Source organism: Chiloscyllium plagiosum, unplaced genomic scaffold (assembly GCF_037043375.1).
Source record: "Chiloscyllium plagiosum isolate Xiang-an unplaced genomic scaffold, Cpla_swu_hap1 HiC_scaffold_9, whole genome shotgun sequence".
Taxonomy (NCBI): Eukaryota; Metazoa; Chordata; class Chondrichthyes; order Orectolobiformes; family Hemiscylliidae; genus Chiloscyllium; species Chiloscyllium plagiosum.
In genome coordinates this window covers 91932383-91958464 of record NW_028270147.1, presented here as the reverse complement: position 1 = coordinate 91958464, position 26082 = coordinate 91932383, and the positions used below count along the sequence as shown (strand labels likewise).

The following is a 26082-nucleotide window of genomic DNA, read 5'->3' as shown; positions in this document are numbered from 1 at the left end:
GTAGGAATTTCAACAAATCTTTATCAAGTATGAATTAATAATACTAAATGACACTGCTCCTAAATTAGAAGCCAGGGCTTCTCTGTTTGCAATTTCTTTTGTGAACTATCGTCTACCCAGCTTTTTGCCTCTTGCAATTATCTATTATCTGCTCAGCAGGCATTCAATTATTGAATAACTGGAACTGCCATTTAACTTAACCTGCTTTATCAATCTGTTATTCAGCATGTCCCATATGCAGATTCCTTTTGTAAGAACACTTCTTTGCAGATATTCACATATTATTCAGTATACATTAGTGAGCCCATATCCTGAATCTCAAACTCGATTTCTTTTTACACAAAATTTGCTTTATTTTCTTCTGTTCTTCAGTGCAGTGGTCATCTAAACAAGTACTTGCAATAAGAGATTCAAATGTTTTTGTACATTACAAACAAAACTCCAAACTCAGGTAATAACAAACATTAGAAGCATCATAGGCATTATCAGCAAATGAAGGAATGCTTTTTTCTATGTACTTTGATTTCACTTTAAGTCATTTTTAGTTAAAAGTCATATGTTCCAGGAAAAACTGAGAACATATTTCCATTGGCAACGGCTGCTAATCAACCAGGAAACTGATGACAACTTCAACACCTATGACTGAACAACTCCACAGAAGTCAACAATAAAGCATTTTTTCCACTTTCAGTTGTAAATTTGGAAGTTCCCTCAAAGTCTTTTGAAAGAAAAGTCTAAGAATAAATATTCCAGAATAAGTACAAGTCTGATGCAATACTGAATACTTTAATCACTTCTTTTTACAAATGTCATGATACAGATTATGTTAGCTCATCCATCCAGAAAAACCAAACCAATGCTGTAATATACATTCACTATACTCTTCAATGATTGTGTAGGAAGAGGGTGAGTTTCCATATATATGTTAAAGACAGAGCTTCCCCACCTCTGTCATTCCTCTAAGTTCCTTTCAAGTTTTGGATAAATTAAATTTTCTCCCGTTGTTCGTAAATACTTTGTATCTACGTCCCTGCCAATGACTCCATACTCCCTTCTCAATTCTCATTGAGGTTGAACCACTATATGAAAAATTTTCGTACCTTGTAAAGCAGAATTAAATCTCAAATCCCACATCTGATCCCCTACCATTCTTATTCTGAACGTGACAGTATCTGCATCATTATCACCAAGATGCCTACTGTTTCTCTCTTTCATTAAGCAAAAACAAGCATACAAGTTCATTTAGAAGATTACCACAGGTGGGCAAAAAGAAGTTCATTCTTTCTAGTTTATTCCAAGTTTGTCACAGATACAATTTTTAAAATATTCAGGTCTTCTAATGGTGTATACGCGAGTTATTCTTGGCTTTTCATCTGGGGTCTGCATGATTCTGAGGTGAAATTACTTCTCTGGAGAATTGTTGCCATGGGTAGTGCTGCTGCTGTGGTAATTGTTCTGCTGATCTGTTGCATTTTTAAACAGTGGATCTTGAAGCTGCAGTACATCATTCCCTGCTGCTTCTCTCTCTAACAGAGTTTTTTCTTTATGTCTTTCCTCCTAGACTAGAGAATTGTACGTGAGACAATCTATTTTACTGAATTTGCCTTTGCCAGGATATGTTTATGGGATGTTACAATACTGGAATAGTTACTGTTTAATAGTTATATAATCTATTATTCTGTTAAGTTTTCCATTAGAGTTAAGTTATTCTAATTCTTCCTTTTGTTGTTTTTTTATCTATAGTGTATGAATAAAGTGCGCTTTGCTTGAAGATTGGTAGTTTGACTAATCGAATTGCATCTGGAATGTAACACCTGGCACTTGTCTTTAAAATAAGAAAAATTTAGGGTGTAAGCTATTTCCTTGACATATTTTGAGGGGGTTGGTCTTGCCCATAACATAATAATACGCTAACATTCTTCACTATTATTCATTTGTCAAAAAATCCAGCACTTTTGGAACAAAACAGTTGCTACAGGTTCAGATTCTTCTCAAGTTTCTGGCTGATTTGTACTGTTCCACTACTGAACAAAATGCAAGTACTCTTAGGGCTTTCAGTCTATTTATCTCAAAACAGTAATAGATGTTGGATGTTTCTCTTCAGAATTCATGTTCAGAAGCATTATAGCTTGTTAAAAGTTACCTACCAATTCAACATGAAATATGTACACTGCTACGTTTATTGAACATAAAATGAAGGCCGAACAAGAACAAATTCAACATTTAAATCAGAACACCACTAATAGCCACATCATAAATCAACCTCATCCAATTGGATAGTCTAATAATGATTTTCTTTATCACTCAAATTCATCTGTATCAAACATTTATTCTGTCATGCACTCGATATGGCTTTTCCTGGGAATAAATGTAATCCAGAATGGAATAGCTAATCAATTATGTACTTACACCTTTGGCTACAAAACAAAATTATGTAGGGAGGAAATACTGAATGGCTGAAGTCAGATACGATGAAACTCTTGTATTATATCACTCACTTTGTTGTATAAATCAGGCATCAGCGCTTCTGCTGCCAACAAACAACATTATTGAAATCATTCCTTACCGTAGGCTTTTTGCCTTCTTTCAGTAGAGTCTTTCTTCTCAAAACTCCTTGAATTGTAACAGTGCCTGGAAAGAGGTTTACTGCCAGTTCCTCAGATTCCACAGAACTAAAAATAAAATCAAAAGCATGGCGATTAAATACTAGCACAATACAGCAAACCTGAGAATCAGAAGAATATTCTACATAAGTTTCAATCTACAACATACCATGTTTGCATGTCTTAATTAAAGTATATAAGAACAAAGTCCAAGTTTACTGTGCTGCTTTTCGAGAAAGCTCACAATACAAGCCATACAAAAGTAGTTTCATTTGAATTTAACTATTGACATTTTATATCACCTGTCTCAGGAAATTAGAAGTATTATAGTTTGTTAAAGATTACATACTAATTTTGAAACATGTTTTAAACTTTCACTTTACATTATATGCTTTAACAAGACTTTGGACAGTACTGCAGCATAAAACATTTTTCTCTGAAAGACAATAGGGCTGACTATGATTTAAGTTGTCACAATTTGGGAAGCTATTAAACCTCCCACGCAGTAAACACCTGTAATCATTATTATATATTATATATATATATATATATATGAGATATATATATATATATATATATACACACATACTTTTACATTTGCCTTCACTTTTTCCTGTTCCAACATTTCACTTTATAAGGTTAACTATGACCAATGGATCTTGGTATACAGTGACTTCATGCAGCACTTCTATCATCATTAGCTGAGGGAATTGAGAAACTAAATATCAACCTCCATTGAATCAGCTTGTTCCTTCTCAAGTGATCTTTGCTACAAAATGATTGTGTATGGAATTGGGTTAACAAGAAGGTTATCTGTCTGGAACAACAATCTTTGTGAATAAAATCCTGAAGCAAAATTTGGAGGTGGAAATTTATTGTCAAACAATGTACAATAATAGGTTTCTGGTATTAAATATCTCTATTATTAAACTGCTGAGTCAACGGTTGCAGTAACATTCCATTCTCTTCAGCACAAGAAATAATTAGATGTGACACATCATATACTAAAACACTTATAGACAGATGTAGGCATAATTTAAACGGCTAAAATGAAAGGTACTGCAAATTTTGAAAAATATCACTACATTAGTAAACTGATTTGAGAGAGAGAAAACAGATTTAATCATGTGTGTTAGTGTTCCCTTCACCAGATTATACACCTTGGACAGAAGTATGCCATCTGCCCCCTTTAGAAAAGAGATCATTACCTGTGGGCCTTCATGTGGCTTCGACAGCCATTCCTTCCAGCCCGTGCCACTGGGCAGAGAGAATAATAGAACCGGTTCCTGCAGAAATTTATTATCACTTTGAAAGTAAAGCAATGTTCAAAATATTCTCTTGGTTGTCATAATTTTGACTTTTAAGTTGCATGGAGCCACTCCAAAGTCAAGCAAATTAAACATTTGAAGTAATTTACAGATTCTTGTGGTGAGGCTCTTCTCCAGTTCTGTCTCTAATACTTGGGGTAGAGGTGAAGGGCAGAGGTTCTGAGCTTCCAAGTTTCAGTAACTAGCATTCTGAATCAACTCAGTGTCTCAGTGGGCTCCAGTTTTCTCCTCAAGATAAGGATGCAATATTAATTAAGCATTTTTTTGCTAATTGTGATTAGATATCTTTTGCATACTGAATTAATATTCTTCTAGATTGTGGTACACAGCATACACATGCAATCTTCCAGGAATTAACATCACCATAGACTGCCCATTAATGTGGTGACACACAGCCATTGAAGCCTCTCTTAAAACCATTCTAAAAAAGTGTTAAATGAAAGGGCATTAGCAAAATATTATGGAAAATAATCTAGTTAGTATTGAGAAAATAGAATAACATACATTGTTTTGTGGGGTAATCAGAGAGAAACTTTTATTTTACAACTAACTTACAACAGGTACCATTGCCTCAATTTATTAATAAATATCAAGTTAAAGAGGATGGATGGTCCAATGGACAGCCTTAGCATTATCTATTTACCTTCAGTACCAATGATCAAATACGGTTCTGGCACATGTGCTAAAACACACTCTGATGCTACAAAACTCCTTTTTCAAAGTAAATTTAAAAGTGTCACCTGAATTTCTAATGAAGTGTGTTATGGAGCGGAGGTTGACCCTCCCCCGCCAAGAGCTAATGACCTAAACATCCAAAAGGAGCACATGGCCTGTAATCTATCAAAAGAATGGTAAATAGAAGGAATCCCTGATCTCCAATTTATAAGTAACAGTTTATTTATTTCATTCTAACATTCAACAAACTAACAGAATTACTAACAAACTGAACAATTCCCCCCAATGATTAACTATTCCCTCACTCAGCCAAATTCTACTGCTATGCTGTCCCAATAAAACCCAAGTATTAAGAAAACTAAATTAAAAATTATAATCTCAAAGTCCACACAGGATGGCTTCTGAAATATTCCGCCATCTCTCCAGTCGTAAGTGCCTTTCTTTCACTGATTCTTTCAGACTTGTTTTGTCTGGGAATTCTTCTCTTCTGAAAGCCTCTCTGTCAATTCTGGTATCAGGAATATTATCTAAGAGTGTCGTGTACCTTTATGAATAGATGGTGCTTTTTTAGACAGCGTGGAGATTTCTGCGAGAGCGACACGTTTTTCTCAGACAGCCATTTGCTCCCCCCTCTTTGTTCAATTGCCCCCTTTTTTACACCCATGATGACATTTTAATTTCTTTACAATCAATTGGTTTGAGATAGTCAAAAACAGATTTAAATTTAATTGAGTTTTGTATCTAGGGCCTGGTTTAAATTAATTGGCAAACATTTAAGCTAGTGTGTGGTACTGGAGAAGCACAGGTTTTGATCTCCAGCATCTCCACTTTCTCCTAATATTCAAGCTAGTTGTCTTAACATCAAAACAAACCTAGGTTGGCAATCACACAGCCAATTGATACATATGTTCCAATTTTATAACTGTCAGGGCATCTACAGCTGCTTGCAGACAGTTTTAAAAATAACTCCAAGCTTTTAAATGTACATCACCTCTTAAAGGGATCACACACTCTTCTTCCCCCCTTCCCCCCCCCCCCCCAATTTTTTCACAAACGTATTTTGGCTTCCTGCCTTCCACTTCACAAGAACTCTACACAACTTTGTGACAAGTGTAGCACAGTGACTCAGTGATTAGTACTGCTGCCCTACAATGCCAAGGGCCTGGGTTTGATTCCAGCCTCAGGCAACTGACTGTGTGGAGTTTGCACGTTCTCCTTGTGTCTGCTTGGGGTTCCTCCGGGTGCTCCGGTTTCCTCCCACAGTCCAAAGATGTACAGATCAGGTAAACTGGCAATGCTAAAGGATGTGTGGATTAGGTACATTAGTTAGAGGAAATGTAGAGTAATATGGAATGGGTCTGTGTAGGTTACTCTTTGGAGGGTCGGTATGGACTTGTTGGGCCAAATGGCCTGTTTACACACTGTAGGGATTCTCTTTGCTTCTCTTTGTAGAAGAGTAATAAACAGAAAAAAACTGTCAAAGTTAAAAACAATTTTTCTATTGTTCAAGAGTATCAATGGGAAAACCAGCATTCGTTGTCTACCCTCAACTGCCCTTGCTAAGGTGGTGGTGAATTGATTTCTTATTCCAGTGCAATCCATGTGGTATAGGAACTCCCTTGGTGCTGTTAAGGAACATGTTCCAGGATTTTGATTCAGTAACAGTGAAGAATCGCAGAAAGGACAACATTTGTCAGTTTACCTCCTCCCCCTTCACTATCCAAGGCCTCAGACACACATTCTCTAGAAGAAGCAGCGATTTACCTGCATTACACTCAATCCAGTCTACAATATTCACTGCTCATAATGCAATCTCCTCTACAGTGGGGAGATGAAATGCAGCCTGGGTGACCACTTTGTGGAAACCTACGTTCTAACCCTTAAAATCACTGTGAACTTCCAATTCCATGCTACTTCGTTCCCATGCCAACTCAGGTCTGCTGCAATACTCCAGTGAAACTCAATGCGAGCATTAAGAACAATACCTCATCTTCTGCTTGGGGACCTCACAAGCTTTAGGACTAACATCAAGTTTAACAATTTAAGAGCAATGAAAATCTCCTTCCAAGTCTATTATCCACTACCCCACTCCAGATCTCGTCATGACATAGCATGACATTTTCAACTACTCATAGCCCATTATCACTTATGAAGTTTCCTTCTTCTCTGGCTCACTACAATTCATTTTTATTCCCCTCTCTCTCTTGCTCTATCTCCATCTACCTGCTCACTCTTTCACCCCCCCCCCCCCCCGACTCCCATCATCAGCATAAATATCACAGTTTCCTAGCTGCTATCATTTCAGAAGTAGGGTCACTGGACTCAAAATGTGCTAATTCTATTTTCTCTCCACAGTGGCTACTTGTCCCATTGAGCTTCTCTTGCAATTTCTGATTTTATTTGTAAAGCTGTATTATTGATCAAAGTCTAAATGGTGCGTGGTGGTTGTCCTATTCGTTTGCTGCCTTTGTCCTTCTAGAGGTCATGGGATTGGAACGTGATGTTAAAGGAGCTTTGGAAAGGGGTAACAGTGCATCTTGTAGATAGTAGAAATTTGAGCTACTGTGAGATGTTGGGAAGGAATGAATGTTTAAAGTGATTGATAGATAGCTTTGTCCATTGAAGCTATGCTCATTCAGACAAGTGGGCAGAATTTCATCAGACTCCTGTCTTGTGTCTTGTAGATGGTGAACAGAATTTGGGGAGTCAGAATGAGTTACTTACTATAGAATTCCGAACCACTGACCTGCTCATGTCACTTCAATACATGTTTGACTAGTCTAGTTAAGTTTCTAACCATCATAACCTTGCAGAATATCGTTGATGGATATCAAAGGGGGATGGTGTGATTCTCTCTTATTGGCAATGGTCATTGCTTGGCGTTAGTGTGCCAAATGTTATTACTACATCTCAGTCCAAGTATTGCTGCACACAGGAACAAATTATTTCAGTATCTAAGGATTTGCAAATGGTAGCAAATGCAGTAATATCATTACTAAACATCTTTACTTTTGACGCCATTGAGGGGAGGTCACTAATGAAGATAACTGAAGATGGTTGGGCCTATTGAGGAAATTCTGCAATGGCATTCTGACATTGACATGATTGAACTCCAACAATCACAACCATATTTGTTTCAATTGGTATGCATCCAACAAGTCAAGAGCTTCCTCCCCAATTCCAAATGATTTCAGTTTTGCTCAGGCTCCTTGATGCCACACTTAGTCAAATGCCTCAATGATTTCAAAGACTTTCATCTAATTTCTGGAGTTCAATTCATGTTTGGACCAAGACTTAAGGAGGTCTGGAGACCCTTGGCAGAACTCAAAGCAGGACACTGGTAAGTGAGTTATTGGTGAGTAAGAGCTATTGACACCAGGCTAATTTTCCACATTGCTAACTAGATGCCAGCCACTGATGTAACTTCACTGTTACAATTTGCTGGGAGTCAGCTAGCCTACAGCACATCTTCAGTGCTACTTCCTTTGTTATATCTAGTATCTTCAGCTATTTCTTGATGGCTGAAATTTGGCATCTAGGGACTTCAAGAGACCTGATGGATTAGCCACACAGAATTTCTGGCTGAATATTGCTTCAATCTTGTCTTGTGCACTATTGGAATATACTATTTGCTCTATCACGTGTTGTTTCCATTGTTACATGCATTTTAGTTATAGATTCCTGGATTTCTCTGTGTGAAAAAGTTGCATCTCAGGTTCCTTTTAAATCTTTCCCCGTTCGCCTTACACCTCTGCCCTCTAGTTCTGGGCTCCCCTACCCTGGGAAAAAGATCTTGACTATTCATCGTATCTATGCCCTTCATGATTTTATAAACCTCTATAAGGTTACTCCTCAAGCTCTTGAGCGCCAGGGAAAAAAAGTCCCAGCCAATCCAGGTTCAGTAACATTCTTGTAAATCTTTTTTGCATCCTTTTCAGTTTAATAATATCCTTCCTATAGCAGAGTGACCAGAATTGTATGCAGTACTTCAAATGTGGGTTACCATTGTCTTGCACGGCCGTAACATGACATCCCAACTCCTGACCGATAAAGGCAAGTGTGCCAAATGCCTTCTTTATCACCCTGTCTGTCTTTGACACCACATTCAAGGAGCTATGTATTTGCACCCTTAGGCCACTCTGTTCAACAATACTCCCTGGGATGCTACCATTAACTGTATAAGTCCTGCCCTGTTTTGTCTTATCAAAATGCAACATGATTTCAATGGAACTAATTCATATTAGGAAAGTTACTTCTGTATTAATTAAAAGTCAGTTACGGGAAACTGTAGTTTTATTTGAAAACACTATAAAGAATTCCTATTTACATCTTTAGTGTAATATAATGTCATGAGGTGCTTCAGAGAAGCATGATAAAGCATGACACCAATTTACATAAAGAGATAAAAATGAAAGTGCTGGAGGAACTTAGCAGGTCTGGAAGAATTTGTGGACAGAGAAACAGAGTTACCAATTCAAGTTCGATATGACTCTTCTTTCAAACTAAAGGTGTCAGGTCAGGTGATCCAAAAACTTGGCTGCAAGGATAGTCTGATGGAGCATTTAAAATGAGCAATATGCAGTTGAGATGTAGAAAGATGTTGGGAGGTACTTCCAAGCTTCAGGCCTTGGCAACTGAATGATGGAGCAATTAAAATTGAGGATCTTGAAGAGGGCTGAATTAGAGTAAGGCAATAGTGTGATCAGAATTGACTTTATGCTGAAACAAAAACTATCACCCAGCTCTCAAAATGATTTACTCAAGATCTGAGAATCAAGATCAGTTCTTGGGTCATTCTAAAGCTATAGTTTCCACCATTTCCTACAGGATCATTTTAAATTGCACATCACGCAGTTCAATTAAGTTACCAGACTGGCAGACTGCAGCATAAAATTTGACTTTAGAGTCTTAACACAGGTAAAGAAATCAACATCTTACAAACATACAATGTTTGGGAATTAAAGTTTTACTTATTAAAATAGGAATATAATTTGGACAGAAAAGTATTGTCTCTATCCCACAACTGGACACTTTTCAGGTTAAATAAAAGATATATGTTATTACAGAAACATGCTTAAGCTGACCGAAACTGATGTTTCAAACTTGCCAAATCTCCTAAAATGGAGATAGTTATTAATGCTAGACACGGCTTTATATTTAAAGCAAGAGAAGACATTACCTACACATTTAAATGTTCATATCACTGAATATTTACTTTCTAGCATCAGCATATTTCCAAATTATTGCCATTCAATTGTAAAATTCTGCTGTAAACATAGACCAGGCTTGATAGTTGTAGTGACCCATGAATTAGAAAGGTAATATGAACATTTTTCTCAAGAATTTTTGCAACACGCATGCCTAGTTAAAGAAACCCAAATTTTTCAAAAAGCCTAAGGTTGAAAAAAAGATGGCATTTTTAATCAGTTTTAAAACCATCAGCAAATCTGACGTGATTCAGATCATAATCTATTTTTTCCAGTAGTAAGTTAAAAATCACACAACACCAGGTTATAGTCCAACAGGTTTAATTGGAAGCACTAGCTTTTGCAGCACTGCTCCTTCATCAGGTGGTTGCCATCAGGTGGTTTACAGCAGAGATATTGATCCACCTAGTATCTGTTGAACTAAACACCTAAAAATGATGAGTCTTTAGAGCCACAAGGCAAGCTGCAATCAGGTCAAACTGCTTTTTTTCTACAGAACAGAAGGCATTCTGCATCTCTATCTGTCTCTTCAAAGGGCCTTACCTTTCAAATGCTGGCCAAGACACGTCTTCACTGAGTTCTGAACCCTCACTGCTACCTAGAACAGTAAACATCAAGAACTATATCATTACAAATAGTCCTTCCAAAAATGTTAACATGTTTCCCCACTGGCCAAAATCAAGTAATATTGCTTTTTAAAAAAAAACTCTCCAGGTTCATTCACCAGGCAAGTCAGAATTATACAAAGAAAGAAATTAGGACAAACTCACAATGTTATCTCTTAATTTTTAGATTGGTGGACAGGCAGTGAATTTTAGTACACTGCATCTTTACCTTTGAGACCTGGGCTTCAAAACAACATAGAATTAATATCTCAACTCTCTATTAGTTGTAAAGACTTAGAATTTGAACTTAGAATCGCTACAGTGTGGAAACAGGCCATTTTGGCTCACCAAGTCCACACTGACCCTTCGAACAGGAACCCACCCAGACCCATTCCCCTCCACCCATTACACTACATTTACCCCGACTAATGAACCTAACCCACACATCCCTGAACATTATGGGTAATTTAGCATGGCCAATTCACCTAACCAGCACATCTTTGGATTGTGGGAGGAAACCAGAGCACCTGGAAAAAACCCATGCAGACACAGAAAACTAAAACCCAAGCAAAACTAAATTAGTATTGGAGGTTTCAAACAATCTCTACTAGTTGTGAGTATATCTATTAAAAACGGTGATTGGTCTCAAGATTTCAAAGGTTCAATGCCTATTGATAGAACTGTAAATATATGATGAATTGTAATTGTTTATCATCTAACTGAAGATAAACCTGTTTAAAATGATTCTATGATTCTATAAATACCATATTGCTTCCTTCACAAGAAAGATAGTATCTTTGCACAACAAGTATGGAAGGGAGCATATTTTTCCAGAATGAAGCTCTTATGTAGCAAGTCTGACAATATCAGTGAGGCAATAAAGTGCAAAAATAATAGTTCAACTGTAAACAGATAACTAAAGAATCTACTGATGAAAAATTTTTTAAAAATACACTGAATTGATAATTTTTCTGAAAGAATCTAACCTAAACATTATCTTGTACCATAAATCAAGTTGAGAGAAACTGGAAAACTTTGATCAGCTAAAAAGAATTGAACAGAAAACTTAACATGTTTCCCCAATGGCCAAAATTCGAGCACTCCCCTCATGGTACATGCCCAAGCGGAAATCATCTCTTTCCTCCATAGTCTATAAAGTTCACAAATCCCCTCCCAAAATTAGCTGCTACACACCATCATATTTTCCCTTTGAGCAGAAGCATGCATAACAACACATCACTTCGGTCACAGCCAATCTTCGAGTGAGATGAAATCCGAGTTGCCACACAACTCACATCAGTGAAAAAAAAACTAGTGTTCTAAGAATTCTAACCCAGCCCCTGTCCATGGAGCATAGATAGCAAACCCCTCTGATCAAAAATCCAGCTCCAGATCATTACCCCATTGTAATATAAATATACTTGCACCCCCACTATTTCCCAAAGGAAACTTAGCATTTTCAAATTTCAAGTTTCTGTCATATCCTGTGCCATCTGGTCTGCATTATGCACTGAAAACAAATTAAGTTTAATCTCAAGTTGGTTCTGCTATAATGTGGTACGTAACCCTGTGTTATAAAAAAATTGTATAATAACAGCACCGTTTAAGCTAATGGGACCGGAATCATGGTATAACCAATATACATTTTAAATGTTCATACTTTAGAGACAATGTCACCAATTCATCAATCGCGTTATAGTGAATTTACACTAACAAAACGCGCCGTATAGCAGAACGACCTGTACTTCCCCAAGAATAAACATCCTCCAATTCTGAGAAAGTATTTAGCTCAAGTCTTCTCTGGTCTCAGTTCATTTCTCACTCAGTTATGAGCAGATTTCAGCCTTAACCAATTAGAAAAATTTTTTTATAAGATCATGAGAAGCTTATCCTTGATTCTTGAATATAATTTCTAAACTGACATTGATCCAACGTTTTGCACTTTACTTCTGAGTTACTTTATACAGAAATAACCGTTTTTGTTGAGAGTGTATAAAGTGAATGTGCATACTCTAAGATAACAAAACTCATGTGCAGGCTCTTTTTAAATTCTGTCAACCAATATAAATGTAATAACATTATCCTGTAATCCTCGCATTTATGGCATCTGCTGTCTGCATCCTGATCAACTTTTCTCCCTTGTTTGATGCAATACCAATCATTATTTATTGGTTTACTTTAATTAATTGTTAAACTTAAAACTTTTTATTAATCATGTGTAAACATCCAACACTAATACCATGTTGATTCTAAATTTCAAAGTAGTTTACCCCCCAAGCTCTTTTGATGCGAAAGATCAGAGTTATCCACACACCTATTGATATTCCACTGGAAATGGTGGAACTTTCTGCTTGAACTCTTGAAGGGGTGTAGTTTTCCATTACACTATCATCTAGCAAGTGCCGAGGTCTTCCATTGGGAAATGTAGCACTCTTAAACTCTACCGTATTCATCTTGTGTATAAAGCTGTGGAGAAAGACATTTAATTACACCTTTCTCATTTGGGCAATGCAGTTTAAGAGCACATGCGTAATATTTTATGCTGTAACCCTAGTCATCAAAATTCTCTGAAAACTGTAGGCAGGAGGTGATTTTTACCCATTGCAAAAAATTCTACCAAAGGTTCTGAAAGTAACATTTATGCTTAAAAGCGGCACAGTAAACTTCCCATTTTTCAGGTTAGGATAACTTCATAATCGTGGAATTTCCTTTGTAAAGAGTTTACAGCACTTTTATGTGGCCATTTATTTCTGCTTTGATTGGAAATATATGAACTAAATTCATGGCTCTAATCCTGTGTCTTTGCAAAAACAATGAAATGCACGAGGAAGTACTGTATAGCACAAAATATCATATTCTAGAGATAAAATTCCTTTTCTCCTGAGGGATATTTAATCTTCAAGATATTAGGAGGAAAAATCAGACCAATTTCCATGGAGAGATTAGGCAGCACTTTTGGCAGTTAGATGAATAAATCAAAAAAAAAAATCGATGTTTACTTGGAACAAATGATAGTGAAAAATTCATTGTAATCTGAACCTGTTGAATACTAGAATAATTAGTACAAAATGAAAGTTGTTATTTTACCGAAAATAATTCTTCACATTGGAAAATCTCTCCACACAATTTATTCCTTTAAGCACAAATTTTGGAAGGGATCCTTGCAGCTGCATAATCAGTGAGTTGGAGTTTGTGAATCGTGAAATTCATGAAGCTGATCAAGGAACAATGGAGAAACTGAAACTGCAGGTGATGTGTGTGAGTGCTTCAAGGGCAGTAATGATGAGAATGAAACAGAAATAGGCAAAATGTCTTTGCTTTGATAGAGAGATAGAGGAATGGATAAAGAAACTGTGGTCCAATGAGTATAGTATTAACCTGGACAAGAACTTTAAGTAGATAATGTGACAGGGCTGATTTTAATCTGTTTAGGATGCTCAGGCAAAGCTAATATAAGCTTTATTGAAAGTGAAACGAAAGTAGAACTTTCTGGAAAAACTCAGCAAGTCTGCAGTTCTGAAGAGGATTCATTGGATTTGAAAAGTTAACTCTGTTTTCTCTCCACAGATGCTGCCAGGCCTACTGAGTTTCAACAGCAATTTGCTTTTTTTGTATGGGGACTCGGTATGTGAGGAATTGCGAATGGCACTGAATATCTCTATTTGTGAGCTTACAATGGAAGCAATATCATTGATGAAATGGGCAAACATGGTAAGACTTAGGACAAGGTCCTGAAGAACTCCTGTAGTGATGTCCTGGGGTTGAGCTGATTGGCCTCCAAAATCTAGAATTATCTTCCTTTCGTGCCAAACATAACTCCAACAAGTGCTGGGTATATCCCAATTCCGACTGACTTCAATTTACTAAGACTCCTTGTGGCACCCTTGATCAAATGTTGCCTTGATGATTAGAGCCATGCTTATCACACCTCTGAAGTTCACCTATTTAGTTCATGTTTGGATCAAGACACCGAGGTCAGCAGCCAAATTACCTTTGTGGAATTCAAACCTAGCTTCAAAGAGCAGAATATTAATACTGAAGTGCCTCTTGATAGCCCTTTGACAACATACTGCTGATGACTGATGAGGTGGCAACTGACCTGGTTAGATTTTTGAGCACAGGACATACCTGGGCAGTTTTCCACACAGTTGATTCATGTCAGTGTTGTAGTAGTACTGGAATAGCTTGGTTAGAGGGACGCCTATTCTTCGGAGTTCAGGTTTTTAGGTCCTTCCACAGCAGTCAGAAATTTATCTGTACCTCTACCAATGTCATCTACAGCATCTGTTGCACCCAGTATGGTCTCCTCTACATTCGGGGAGACAGGACGCCTTCTTGCGGATCATTTCAGAGAACATCTCTGGGACACCCGCACCCACCAACCCCTCCTCCCCGTGGCTGAACTCTTCAACACCCACTCCCACTCAGTCAAGGACATGCAGACCTGGGCCTCTTCCACTGTCAAAGCATTACCACCCGACACCTGGAGGAGGAACACCTCATATTCTGCCTTGGGACCCTGCAACCACACAGGATAAATGTGGATTTCAACAGCTTCCTCATTTCCCCTCCTCCCACATTATCCCAGTCCCAAGCCTCCAACTCGGCACCAAACTCCAAACCGGTCCATCACTCCCCCCGACCTGTCACCTTCTCCCTCACCTTCATTCACCTATGAGCTACCTTTCCCCAAACCCCATCCCCTCCCATTTATCTCTCAGCCTCGACCAAGAAGCCTCATTCCTGATGAAGGGCTTATGCCTGAAATGTTGATTCTCCGGGATGCTGCCTGACCGGCTGTGCTTTTCCAGTACCACACTCTCGACTCTGTTCTCGACCAGCTCCAAAGTCGATATATCCTTCCTGAAATATGGGGCTCAAAATTGCTCACATTGCTCTAAATGTGGTCTGACCAGAGCCTTATAAAGCCTCAAAAGTACTTCCTTGCTTTTATATTCTAGCCCTCTCGAGATGAATGACAATATTGCATTTGCTTTCCTAACTATCTAACAAAGTTTCATGTTACTGGTTCCTGATGTGCATGCTCGTAAAGCAGATTGCCAAGCTAATGCAAAGTTGACTGGCTGACTGTGAGCCAGTGACACAAATTTAATATCAAAGATGCTAGGTAAACTTGATCTGACTCAGTAATCAGTCTTGCATATGTTCTCATTGGCATTCTGGAACATTCAGCAAACTAATAAAAAAAAAGCTTCAGGGCATTGCCGTAAACCCAATGCACAATTTCTCTCAAGACAAGGAAGCCGAACAATTAACATCTAATTCTAAAGGACTAAATATGGTTTGATTTTGAAAACTGTGTTTTTAAAAACTGTGCCTTACAAAAACAAAGATATCTCAGATCTTGGAAAATAAAACCAGAAGCCAAGTGAAATAAGTAACAAGAAATAACCTAGACAAAGATATGTCTTCTCCCAGCAAATTATACATAGTTACCAGAATGTTATATGTTCTGCAGAACTGATGTCTTTTAATTTAACATGTGACAATGAAGTAATAACAGAGAAATAGATTACTGACTTGTATCCTAAACTGTGGGACTTCCTATGTCCATGAGTTAGTAGATGCCTGGAAGAAGGTGGAGTCGGTGGTACATTTGTTAGGGCTGCCTCTGCTGCCATGTATCGTCGGCTACTCTGTGGGGATGGTGCTGCATCAGATCCTGAGGTTTTAAAAACACATACAAATCATGCAATGGCATTATGTGACCTTCATTTTTAATAATTAGAGCTGAAAGACATTAACAGATATAATTGTTCAAGAAGGAATTGATACCAAAAATGAAGTGATCTACAAATAATGGTGTAAATAAAACAAAGATATAATTTAACATTTTAGAACCAGGATAAACATGGCTTGGTGCAAGTTTTCACAATGGATGCAAGAAATAATATTAAACTCGAAGGGAAGATTATGGCTTAGTGGTCATGTCATTGGATTAGTACAATAAATGGCATGCTAATGCTGTGGGTACAGGGGTTTAATTCCCACTATGGCACTGATGAAATTTGAATTAAATTAATAAATCTGGAATTAAAAAAAGTTAATGACTGTAAAACTATTTTACAACATTGGCTGGCACACTGTACTATGTCTAATTCTGCGCACTCAATTATGGGAGGAATGTTAAGGCAATGTAAGGAGTATGGTGAAGATTCACAAAAATGAAAATTTATAGGAACACATATAAGAAAAAGTACTTTTTCTAAGGTTAAAGGGGGAAAACCAAGATTAAGAAAGACTCATATGAATAGTAGCAAGAGGGAATAGATTCAGATACAGAGGAATGAAGGGCAAACTTAAGTGCATGTAAATATCAGAGTGTTTTACTATAAGTGGCAATTAAGGCAGACACTACAAGACATTTTAAAGTGGAAGTACAAATAAGATATGGGTAAAGACTGAAAATAGGATTAAAACCAACCATGCTTGTTTTAGAAACTAGCACAAGCATAGTGGGCAAATGATTTTCTCCATGCTGTAATTTCTGCATTACTGAGGTACTGGTGTGGAAGAGGAAACTGTTAACTTTGTGTCAACTTTGGGTGTGTCATTCAGTGATTAAAACCACGAGATGAAAGACAAATCTGCTTTGAGAGCATTTGATATGGAAATATTACTTGTCATTTTCAGTAGTATAACAATTCAGAAGTCAAAACACCTAAGAATGCAGAATATCAATCATATAGACAGCCATATCGATATGGCCATCATTAAAATAGGAGTCTACAGCAACAAGGAACATATTTTGGATATTCAATCATGATATTTATTTCGTTATGAGAAACAGAAGTAATCCATACGATTACCTTTCAAATAGTGCTAGGGAATCTATTTACCCCTTGGTGAGGACAGTGCTACATCTCTGGTATGGAAACTAGTTCCTGATGGTTCTTGATTCAATTTAGTAATTTACTAAAATATTTTATGCAATTATTTGTGCCAGGTTTTTTTTTAATGGCTTCCCTTTTACTATGTTATTACAAAACCACCAATTAACTACATTACAATCCCACTTGATTTAACCTAAGTAAAATATTTAGGTTCAATAAACATCAATTCACCAGAATCTGATGCCAAAGCAAAGGGCGAGACTCATGCCATTCACATCACCACTGAAATACACTGAATGGGATGAATTACTTAATTTCCAGATCGATGTTAACTAAACTTGCCACAGGAAATAGCAGCATATAAATAGAAAAAAAGCAGCCCACCAGACAACCTTTCAAGCTCAATCTCCTGTTCTCATGGTTTTTCTTCTATCTGAACTTCACTTTCCTACCCAATCCATATGTTGTTCTTTAATGTCAAAAAAAAATCCAGCGATCACCTTAGAATTCTTGCAAGTGAGTTCCCACCTTCACTACCACACAACTAGCCCTTGATAGCCCCTTGACTTTCAGTGGACAGACCTCTAGGACTGATCATGGCTCAAACCCAAGTGAATGAATAGATCCTTGTAATCTGTGCAGCTCCCTGACTGAATTACTACAACTCTCAAATGCTTTTCAAATACAAGAAGTCAACATTATGATTCAAGAATGAAACACAACAGAAAAGATATGAAGATTAGTCAATATGCATGGCATGATCACCCTGTCATAAGTACAATCGAATGAATGACAAAACAAACAAGAAAAAAGTTAGCATCTATTGCTAAAGCAATTTAGAAATGGCTTGAAGAAATACCTACTTTAAGCAAATTACCATTAATGGCCATTATTGCAAAATTTGTTGATTCACAGTATCAAAAATTCTTTCCTTGGAAATCTTTTTCTTATAACTAAGAGACATTGAAGAACTCACTCAATATTAGGCCTGCAAAATTTCCCTCTCAAGTATTTAAATGTAAAATACATTCTAGAATCTCTGTACTGTTATGATGCAGAAAGTGGATATTTTGTCCATTGTGCCTGCACCTATGTGCCTATAACTAATGACCCAAGGGAGAAGTCAAAGTTAAATTCTGGCACCAAGAAGCTTCCTGTTTCTCAGGAGCTGGTAACTTAGGATTGCTTCCCAGGTTTAGATACTGACTCAAAATGTTGGGAATCACAAATGTTAACATTTTATGAAACTATCTTAGAAAAACTTAAGATAATTGCAAATCCAAACTGCGGCCTTACACCACATGGGGTGTTTTCAGTAATAATTATACTGTATTTACACATTTTATAAAGCAGCAGATGACATTTGGTCTTATGCAGGTACAATGAAGCAACCTTGGACACTGATATTAACTATCTACTCTTACAGTCCTTTTCACACTAGATACAGGTATAAATTATTTGGTGCTCTTTTACCCGCGAGATCTTCCCTTGAGGCAGTGGACTGTGGTGTGCTGGTGCCAGGCTCAATTCTTAGTGACAGTCTGTAAGAAAAATGATGGCTAAGTTATTTGAGAAAGAAAATGGAGGCAAGGTTTCACAGGTGCAGCTTCTACCTTTTACCAACTAGAATCTGATGCTGTACTCTTGGTTGCCAGTGGACAAACTCATAATTCAACAGATTTGTGGTATTTGTATTATATCTTTGCAATTACAATGAACAATAGCATAAATGTACAGATGAAAATCGATCTATTGATTTTGAACATTTTTTTATTGTCAAGCGTGTCAACTGATTCACATTACTTAAAGACACCTATTTCTGTTACACTACAAAACTTTAGAATGCAATAAATTTAGCTTAGAGCAAAGAAAGTGATTATAACCAAGAAAGGCAAAGCAAGATTTGAACATACTACTGTAGGGAACAGATTCCAACACGAGTCTTGCCAAGCCCACTTCTTTTATAGCAGAGATGAAAGGAAGACTTGCAGCTCATCGCTCTTCTGGCTTTAATCAAGTTCTCAACAGAAATACTTTTACATTGCCAACTGGCATTTTACTTCTCATAAACTTTGGAATAATATACTCAGACTTGGTCAAGTCAAAAAAAATGCAAAGGGTCAGTCATTCAAAAAATCTGATGATGTCAAAATTCCAAAGCATCCACCAATAAAGAATGGTTACAATGTGAGGAAGTGTCCTTGGCTTGTCATTTGAAAGCTTTTACAAAAATATTTTATAAATATTCTTCATCGAAAAGGGAGGATACATAGAAGTAGGAATAGGCTATTTAGCCCATTGAGATTATGGCTGATTAGCTTCCACAATACCACTTTCCTGCAATGTCTCTCAGAATCACAGACAACAAGAATCGGCTATCCTTTATCACGAATCAGATATCCTTTATCACGACGCCATACTCGCATCTCATATCTTAGTACCTTTAATGTCTAGAAATCAATAATGTTTTTCAAATATATACAATGACTTGGCCTCCACCGCCTTCTGTGGTAAAAAATTCCACAGGGTCACAGATCAGAAATTTCTCATCATCTCAGACACAAATGGTCTAACCTGTATTGAGACTGCAACCCCTTGTTCTAGATCCCAAGACAGAGGGAACATAATCCTTCAACCAGTCTATCCAGCTTTGTCAGAATTTTATATGTTTAAATAAAATTCCCTCTGATTCTTCTAAACATCTGTGAATACAGGCCAAATCGACTAATTTCTCCTCACCTAACAAAGCTGTGATCACAAGATAAGCCTGGTGAATCTTCACTGACTCTCTCTATGGCAGAAATATGCCCAACATTCCAGGTGCAGTAAAACTAAGTCTCTATATAACTGAAGTCTGCTATATAACTACAGCAAGACATTTTACCCCTTTACTCAAAAACCTTTGCAATGAAGGCCAACAAACCATTCTAACATACCACTGCCTATCTAATTGCTTGCTGCAACTTCATGCCAGTGTCTAATTTTTTCCTTAATCATTTATGGGATGAGGGCATCACTGGCGAGGCTAGCATTTGTTGCTTAACCCTAATTGCCCAAAGGGCAGTTAAGAGTCAACCACATTGCTGTGGGTCTGGAGTCACACACAGGCCAGACCAGGTAAAGATGGCGGTTTCCCACCTGACAGGACATTAGTGAACGAGATGGTTTTTCTGACAATCGATAATGGATTCATGGTCATAAGTAAGCTCTTAATTCCAGATATATATTGAATTCAAATTCCACAATCTCGTCATGGCGAGATTCGAACCCAGGTCTCCAGCTTAGGTCTTCACTTAGCTTGTCCAAATTCCTTTCAAGCTCCTCACAATGTATATTGCAGCCAATTTTGTGTTATTAGCAGACTTGTAAAAGTTACGTTAGGTCTCCACATCGAAAAGATTTATACAGATTGCAAATAATTGTGGATCCAGCATTAATCCTTGCAGTAACCCACTAGTCACAATCTGCCATCCTGAGAATTATCCTTTTCATCTTCTCTGTTTTCTACAATACTGAACCTATATCAGTATATTACCCCCAATTGAAAGCCCTATAATCAGTTTAGAACTCTCCTGTGTGGGACATTATCAAACGCCTGTTGAAAATCCAAATGCTCAAAATCCACTTGTTCCCCTTTATAACATCGTCAAAAAAACTTAAATAGGATTGAGGAGATGAAGGCCATTTTACTGACTGAACTTTACTTACACTTATGACTGGACTTTCCCATGTCAATTTAAATAAATCCCAAAATAAGATTAGCAAACAGATCATACAATGTAAATTCTAAATTAATGCTTTTTTTTGGCATTAGCTTGACATGCTTAAAACATCTGTCACTTACCTGCCACTTCAACACACCACCTGGTTCCATGGACAACATCTCTGTCTCAGGCTGCTGTAGTTCTCCAGCAAAACACAGCACAAGCTGGAAGAACAGCAGCTAATTTTCCACTCGGAAGCTCTACAGCCTTCAATATCGAGTTCAACTACTTTAGGGTGTGAGGCACCTTATCCCATGTCCTTACCCCAAGCCCCACACTCCAGGTCTTGTAATCACATGGTCTGCTATTATATACTACCATTGTTGGCCAAAAATCATCTCCATTTTCCTCGGCTGACCGTTGTCCACTCCTTTGTCTGTGCAATTGTTCTTCCCTCTCTGAGTTCTACCTGCTCTGCCTCCTTGCACCCTCTACCTACCCTATCTTCTGCATTAAAAAACTCTTTCCTAGCTACCATCAGTTCTGAAGCGTCACTGGACCCGTAACATTAAATCTGATTTTTCTCCAAGGATGCTGCCAGACCTGCTGACATTTTCCAGCAATTTTGATTTATGTTCTTGATTTACAGCAATTTCTGTTTGTGTTCCTGATTGCCAGCATTCACAGTTCTTTTGTTTTTTTTATTATGCATGTAAAATCAAAGCCTAAGAGTCTGAGAGACAAGCTATTTGAGTATTCATCCCTTCGAAGCATTCCTTGTCTGATGCAGATCACATATTTTACAGTTATAGGGTGTTATCCTGCCTAGCAGTTTAGAGCACCTCGATACAGATTACCGCAGCTGAATTTTCACAGATCTTCAAGCGGATGGGAGCATGAGTGAAATTCAAACATTAAAATTCAAAAAGACTCCCAGTACAAACTATGAGAAGAGTCATATTGGAATTGAAACATGAATTATTTCTTTTTCAATAGATGCTGTCAGACTCGAGTTTCTCTAGAACTTTGAGGCATTCAAGAGGGCATTGGATGATTGGCTGGACAGAAATACTGTGCAGCAGTATATAGAAAAAGCAGAAAACTGGCACTAGATAATGATATCCATTTACCGGGCTGATGCAGGCATGATGGGCCACATGGCTTCTTTCTGCGCCGTAACCCTATGATTTTCAGCCCCTTATTTCTCATTTACATTCTATCCCTTGCTCATCAACTGTTAATGCATGTCAGTACCTCTGCCCTCCCACCAGCCTATCCTATCACTATTAATCAAAACCCTTCAAATGCTTAGCTTCAGAAAACACAGTTCTTCTTTTCAAGTTCAAGTTATTGGTTAACCTCATGTAGAAATGGTTCAGGATACTGTTTACCTCAAAAATTCCTCAGCTGGAGAGGACAAATGAAAGAAATGAGATTAAGTCCTCACTGCTTCCTAACCTCTCCACTCACACCTGGCAGGGGAGATAAGTGCGGTGCCACTCCCAGGTGTGTAGTTCCAGAGGAAGAGGTTTTTTTGCTCGAGTGCTGCAGGTTCGACGCTGCGGGCGTGTGCTGGCGGGGGAGAAACCACGGGGATCGTGTTGCGAGTTGGAGTTGCTGGAGACCATTGCTGAATCGTGATTGGATGTTGGAGGATCGTTTGGTTGTGCTGACCTGCTCTTGGTGGATCTTTATGCTGGCTTGGGCCTAACGCCAATTCAGGTACCAGCCAACCTCAGAGCTATGGCCTCAGCAGCCACTCTCAGCCCTGGCCAGGGCATTCGCAACACAGTCAGGGTGACTGTGAAGAAGGTAGAGGAGCACACACCGGTCGATCGGATGGTGTTCGTGAAGAAGATTTTGCTGGAGTGCTGCGGGTTCGAAGCAGCGGACGTGTACTGCCTGCAGGATTTCCAGCAGATGTCGTGACCTTCCTGAGAAGACACATCTAGGTCGAGGGAGAGAGTACCGATGTGGTCGATCCTTTCGGGATCTCGACCAGCAAACGACAGGTCAGGATAACCCTGAGGGTCGATGCCAATGGGAACATCCTCCACCCACCCTTCAGCTTTGCCATTGGAGGAAGCAGAGGTTACCTGACGTACGCAGGGCAGCCGAAAGTGTGCTGAACCTGCAGGAGGTCAGGCCATATGGCGGCGGATTGTAAGGTGACCGTCTGCTGAAACTGCAAGCAGGAAGGCCACCCGACCAAGGAATGTAAGGAGGCCAAGAACTGTAATCTGTGCAGAGAGACAGGCCACATGTACAAGGCCTGCCCAAGACGAGGGGCTGCCACCTACGCACAGATGGCCGGAGGTGGCAACATGAGCCATGGACCACTTAAGACCAGCAAGGTACCACAAAACAGCAAGGGAATGGTGTCTGAAGGCACCCAGAAGGAAGGGCAGGCTGTGGCGGAGCAGACTACAGACAGCGGGGAGGTGGAGCAGCCGATCCAAGCTCCTTCAAGACAGACAGAGGAAATGGAAGAGGAGGGAACAAAGGAGGCAGAGGATTGGATTACTATCAAAAGCAGGAAGAGGAAACCTCACCAGGCCCCCAAAGCCACCCAGCAAAGAGGGAAGCGACACCTACACGATGAGGATACAGGCAGCTCTTCCGACGGGGAGGACGGGCGCAAGGAGGGTCATCACCAGAGGAAGAGACACAGCGCCGCGAGGAAAAATGAGGGCAGCACCACCCAAGCAGGAAAAGACAATGCCTCTGAGGGGATGGGTAAAGGCCTCTCCCCATTTGGTGAGAACCAAGAGGTACCCACTGGCCCACAGTTCCAGGTAACTGGGAACAGCAGTCCTGTGACAGCCCCGCCGTCAGATGGAGGACTGGACTGTGCGGACCCTGGGCCCGACCCGAAGACACCAGAGCGGGGAAATTGCCCCAGCGTGAAGCCGGACAGCTACTCAGCCCTGGGAGGGTCCAGCAGTTTGCCATCACCACGGGGATGCACACAGCTACCCCAGAGAGGCAAGACCAACAGCAAATGGACACTGGAAACCTTGTAAACTGTTAAAAGGGGGATAAGAATTGCCAACATCAATGTGCGTAGCATCAAATCGGCTATGCGATGTGTTTTTACCATGGCCTTCCTGGCCAACGTTAAAGCTGATGTCCTGTTTCTGCAGGACCGTGGGATACCGCACCTCAGCAGCTACAGGAGATAGTCGAGCTTGTGGGCCCATGGGCCATCAGTTTGGTCGGGGGGCAACGATAGCCGCGCCTCTGGCCTGGGTATCCTGTTGCGAGGAGGCAACTTCACCATCTCCGAGGTTAAGGAGGTGGCAGGTGGGCGCCTCCTCGTCACCGACGTCATGTACAGGAATGCTCCCCTGAGACTGATTAATGTGTACGTCTCAGTGGGTAAGAGTGAACGGTTGGCCGTCCTGCAGCAGCTTCCACTGTTGCTGGCTACGTCCAGGCTGGTCATTCTGACTGGGGACTTCAACTGTATCATTGATGCAGATGGACGATCTGGCGGGGGGGAGGGGAAGACAGTAAACTGGATGCTACGTCCAGAGCCCTGATGGACACGGTAAAAGATGCCAAGCTGCACGACGTCTTCAGCACCCCTGCAGATGGAGCGCAGCGTAGATACACCTGGTCACGGGCAGACGGGTCTATCCGCTCAAGGATAGATTACCTGTTTGCGTCCCGAATGCTCTCGGTCAGATCCACCGACGTCAAGCCGGTGTTCTTCTCTGACCACTGCCTCCTGCTGGCCGACTGTCACCTACAGGACGAGCAGCGGGCTGGTAAGGGAACGTGGAAGCTGAACACAAAGCTGTTGACCCCGGGAAACATTGAGGAGCTCGAGGGACTACGCAGGTTGGAGAACCGTGAAGCCCCTCTTTGAGTCCCCAGCGGACTGGTGGGAAACAGTAAAAGGGAACATCAAGAGGTTCTTCATCCTCAAAGGTGTTCAGAAGGCGAGAGAGAGGCGGGGAAAACTGTCCCAGCTCCAGGAAAGTATGCAGAACCTGCTTCTGCTGCAGACAATGGGGGTGGATGTCACGGAGGACCTCATGGAGGTGAAGGGCCAGCAAGCCTCGCTCTTTGCCTCGGAAGCCACCAAGATAATCTTCCAGTCCAGGGTCTGCTCGGTGGAGCAGGACGAGACGTGCTCACGTTTCTTCTTCCAGAAGGTGCACAAAGAGAGCTCCATGCTCAGCAGCCTGAAGGAAGAAGATGGCTCGATAATGTCATCTCAGGCTGACGTCATGAGGATCAGTAAATCCTTCTATGCCAGCCTGTATGACACAAAGCCAACCGACAGCACGGCCTCCCAGTCGTTCCTGTCCTATCACGGAGGTCTTAGATGACAGAACACGGGAGAGGCTGGACCAGCCGCTATCTCTGGACGAGCTGACCAAGGCCCGAGTCCTTCGAAGAGAAAAAAACTCCCGGAAGCGATAGCTTACCGGTCGAGCTCTATTCCGCTCTGTGGGACTTGATTGGCCAGGACCTGCTGGAGGTGTATGTCAGTATGCTTCGGGCAGGTACCTTGAGTGAATCCATGAGGGAAGGCATCATCACCCTCATCTACACGTGGAAGGGGGAGAGGGAGGAACTCAAAAATTTGAGACCAATCTCACTGTTGAATGTGGATTACAAAATTCTGTCAAAGGTTATCGCCAACCGTGTCAGGTCTGCTCTGGGGTCGGTGATTCACCCTGACCAAACCTGTGCTGTACCGGGCAGAAAGATCGCTGAGAGTCTCGCACTCCTCAGGGATACGATCGCCTACGTGCAGGACAGAGGGTTGGACACCTGCCTGATCAGCCTGGACCAAAATGGGCTTTCGGGAGGGAATCTGCAATTGGATCAGACTGCTCTATATTAACATTGTCAGTGCAGTCTCAATCAATGTGTGGGAATCAGATAGCTTCCCAGTCAGATCTGGAGTCAGGCAGGGCTGCCCTCTCTCTCCTGCCTTGTTTGTGTGTATGCATAGAGCCATTTGCCGAGTCCATCAGGAAGGATGCGAGCCTGAGAGGGGTGACTATTCCTGGCAGCGGGGGCCTGCAGGTTAAGGTCTCCCTGTACATGGATGACGTTGCCATTTTCTGCTCGGATCCGCTGTCCGATCGC

At 40.0% G+C, this 26082-nt stretch overlaps 1 protein-coding gene across 5 annotated transcripts in view; it reads right to left on the bottom strand.

Moving 5' to 3' along the window:
* The window catches only part of ralgps2 (Ral GEF with PH domain and SH3 binding motif 2), a 470074-nt gene that overhangs the window by 43173 nt on the left and 400819 nt on the right, over positions 1–26082 (bottom strand). For 3 of the 5 annotated variants that reach the window (XR_015758208.1, XM_087990912.1, XM_087990911.1), the window contains exons 12-17: positions 18746–18813; positions 15960–16101; positions 12733–12884; positions 10357–10411; positions 3812–3889; positions 2567–2672 (exon numbers count right to left, since the gene is read on the bottom strand). Coding sequence is in view for 2 of the 5 variants with exons in the window: in XM_087990912.1 (XP_087847038.1) it covers positions 2567–2672; positions 3812–3889; positions 10357–10411; positions 12733–12884; positions 15960–16101; positions 18746–18813 (601 nt within the window). In the remaining 3 variants the exon portion in view is untranslated. The remainder of the gene's footprint in view (positions 1–2566; positions 2673–3811; positions 3890–10356; positions 10412–12732; positions 12885–15959; positions 16102–18745; positions 18814–26082) is intronic. The other 2 variants (XR_015758209.1, XR_015758210.1) reach the window with 1 other exon arrangement.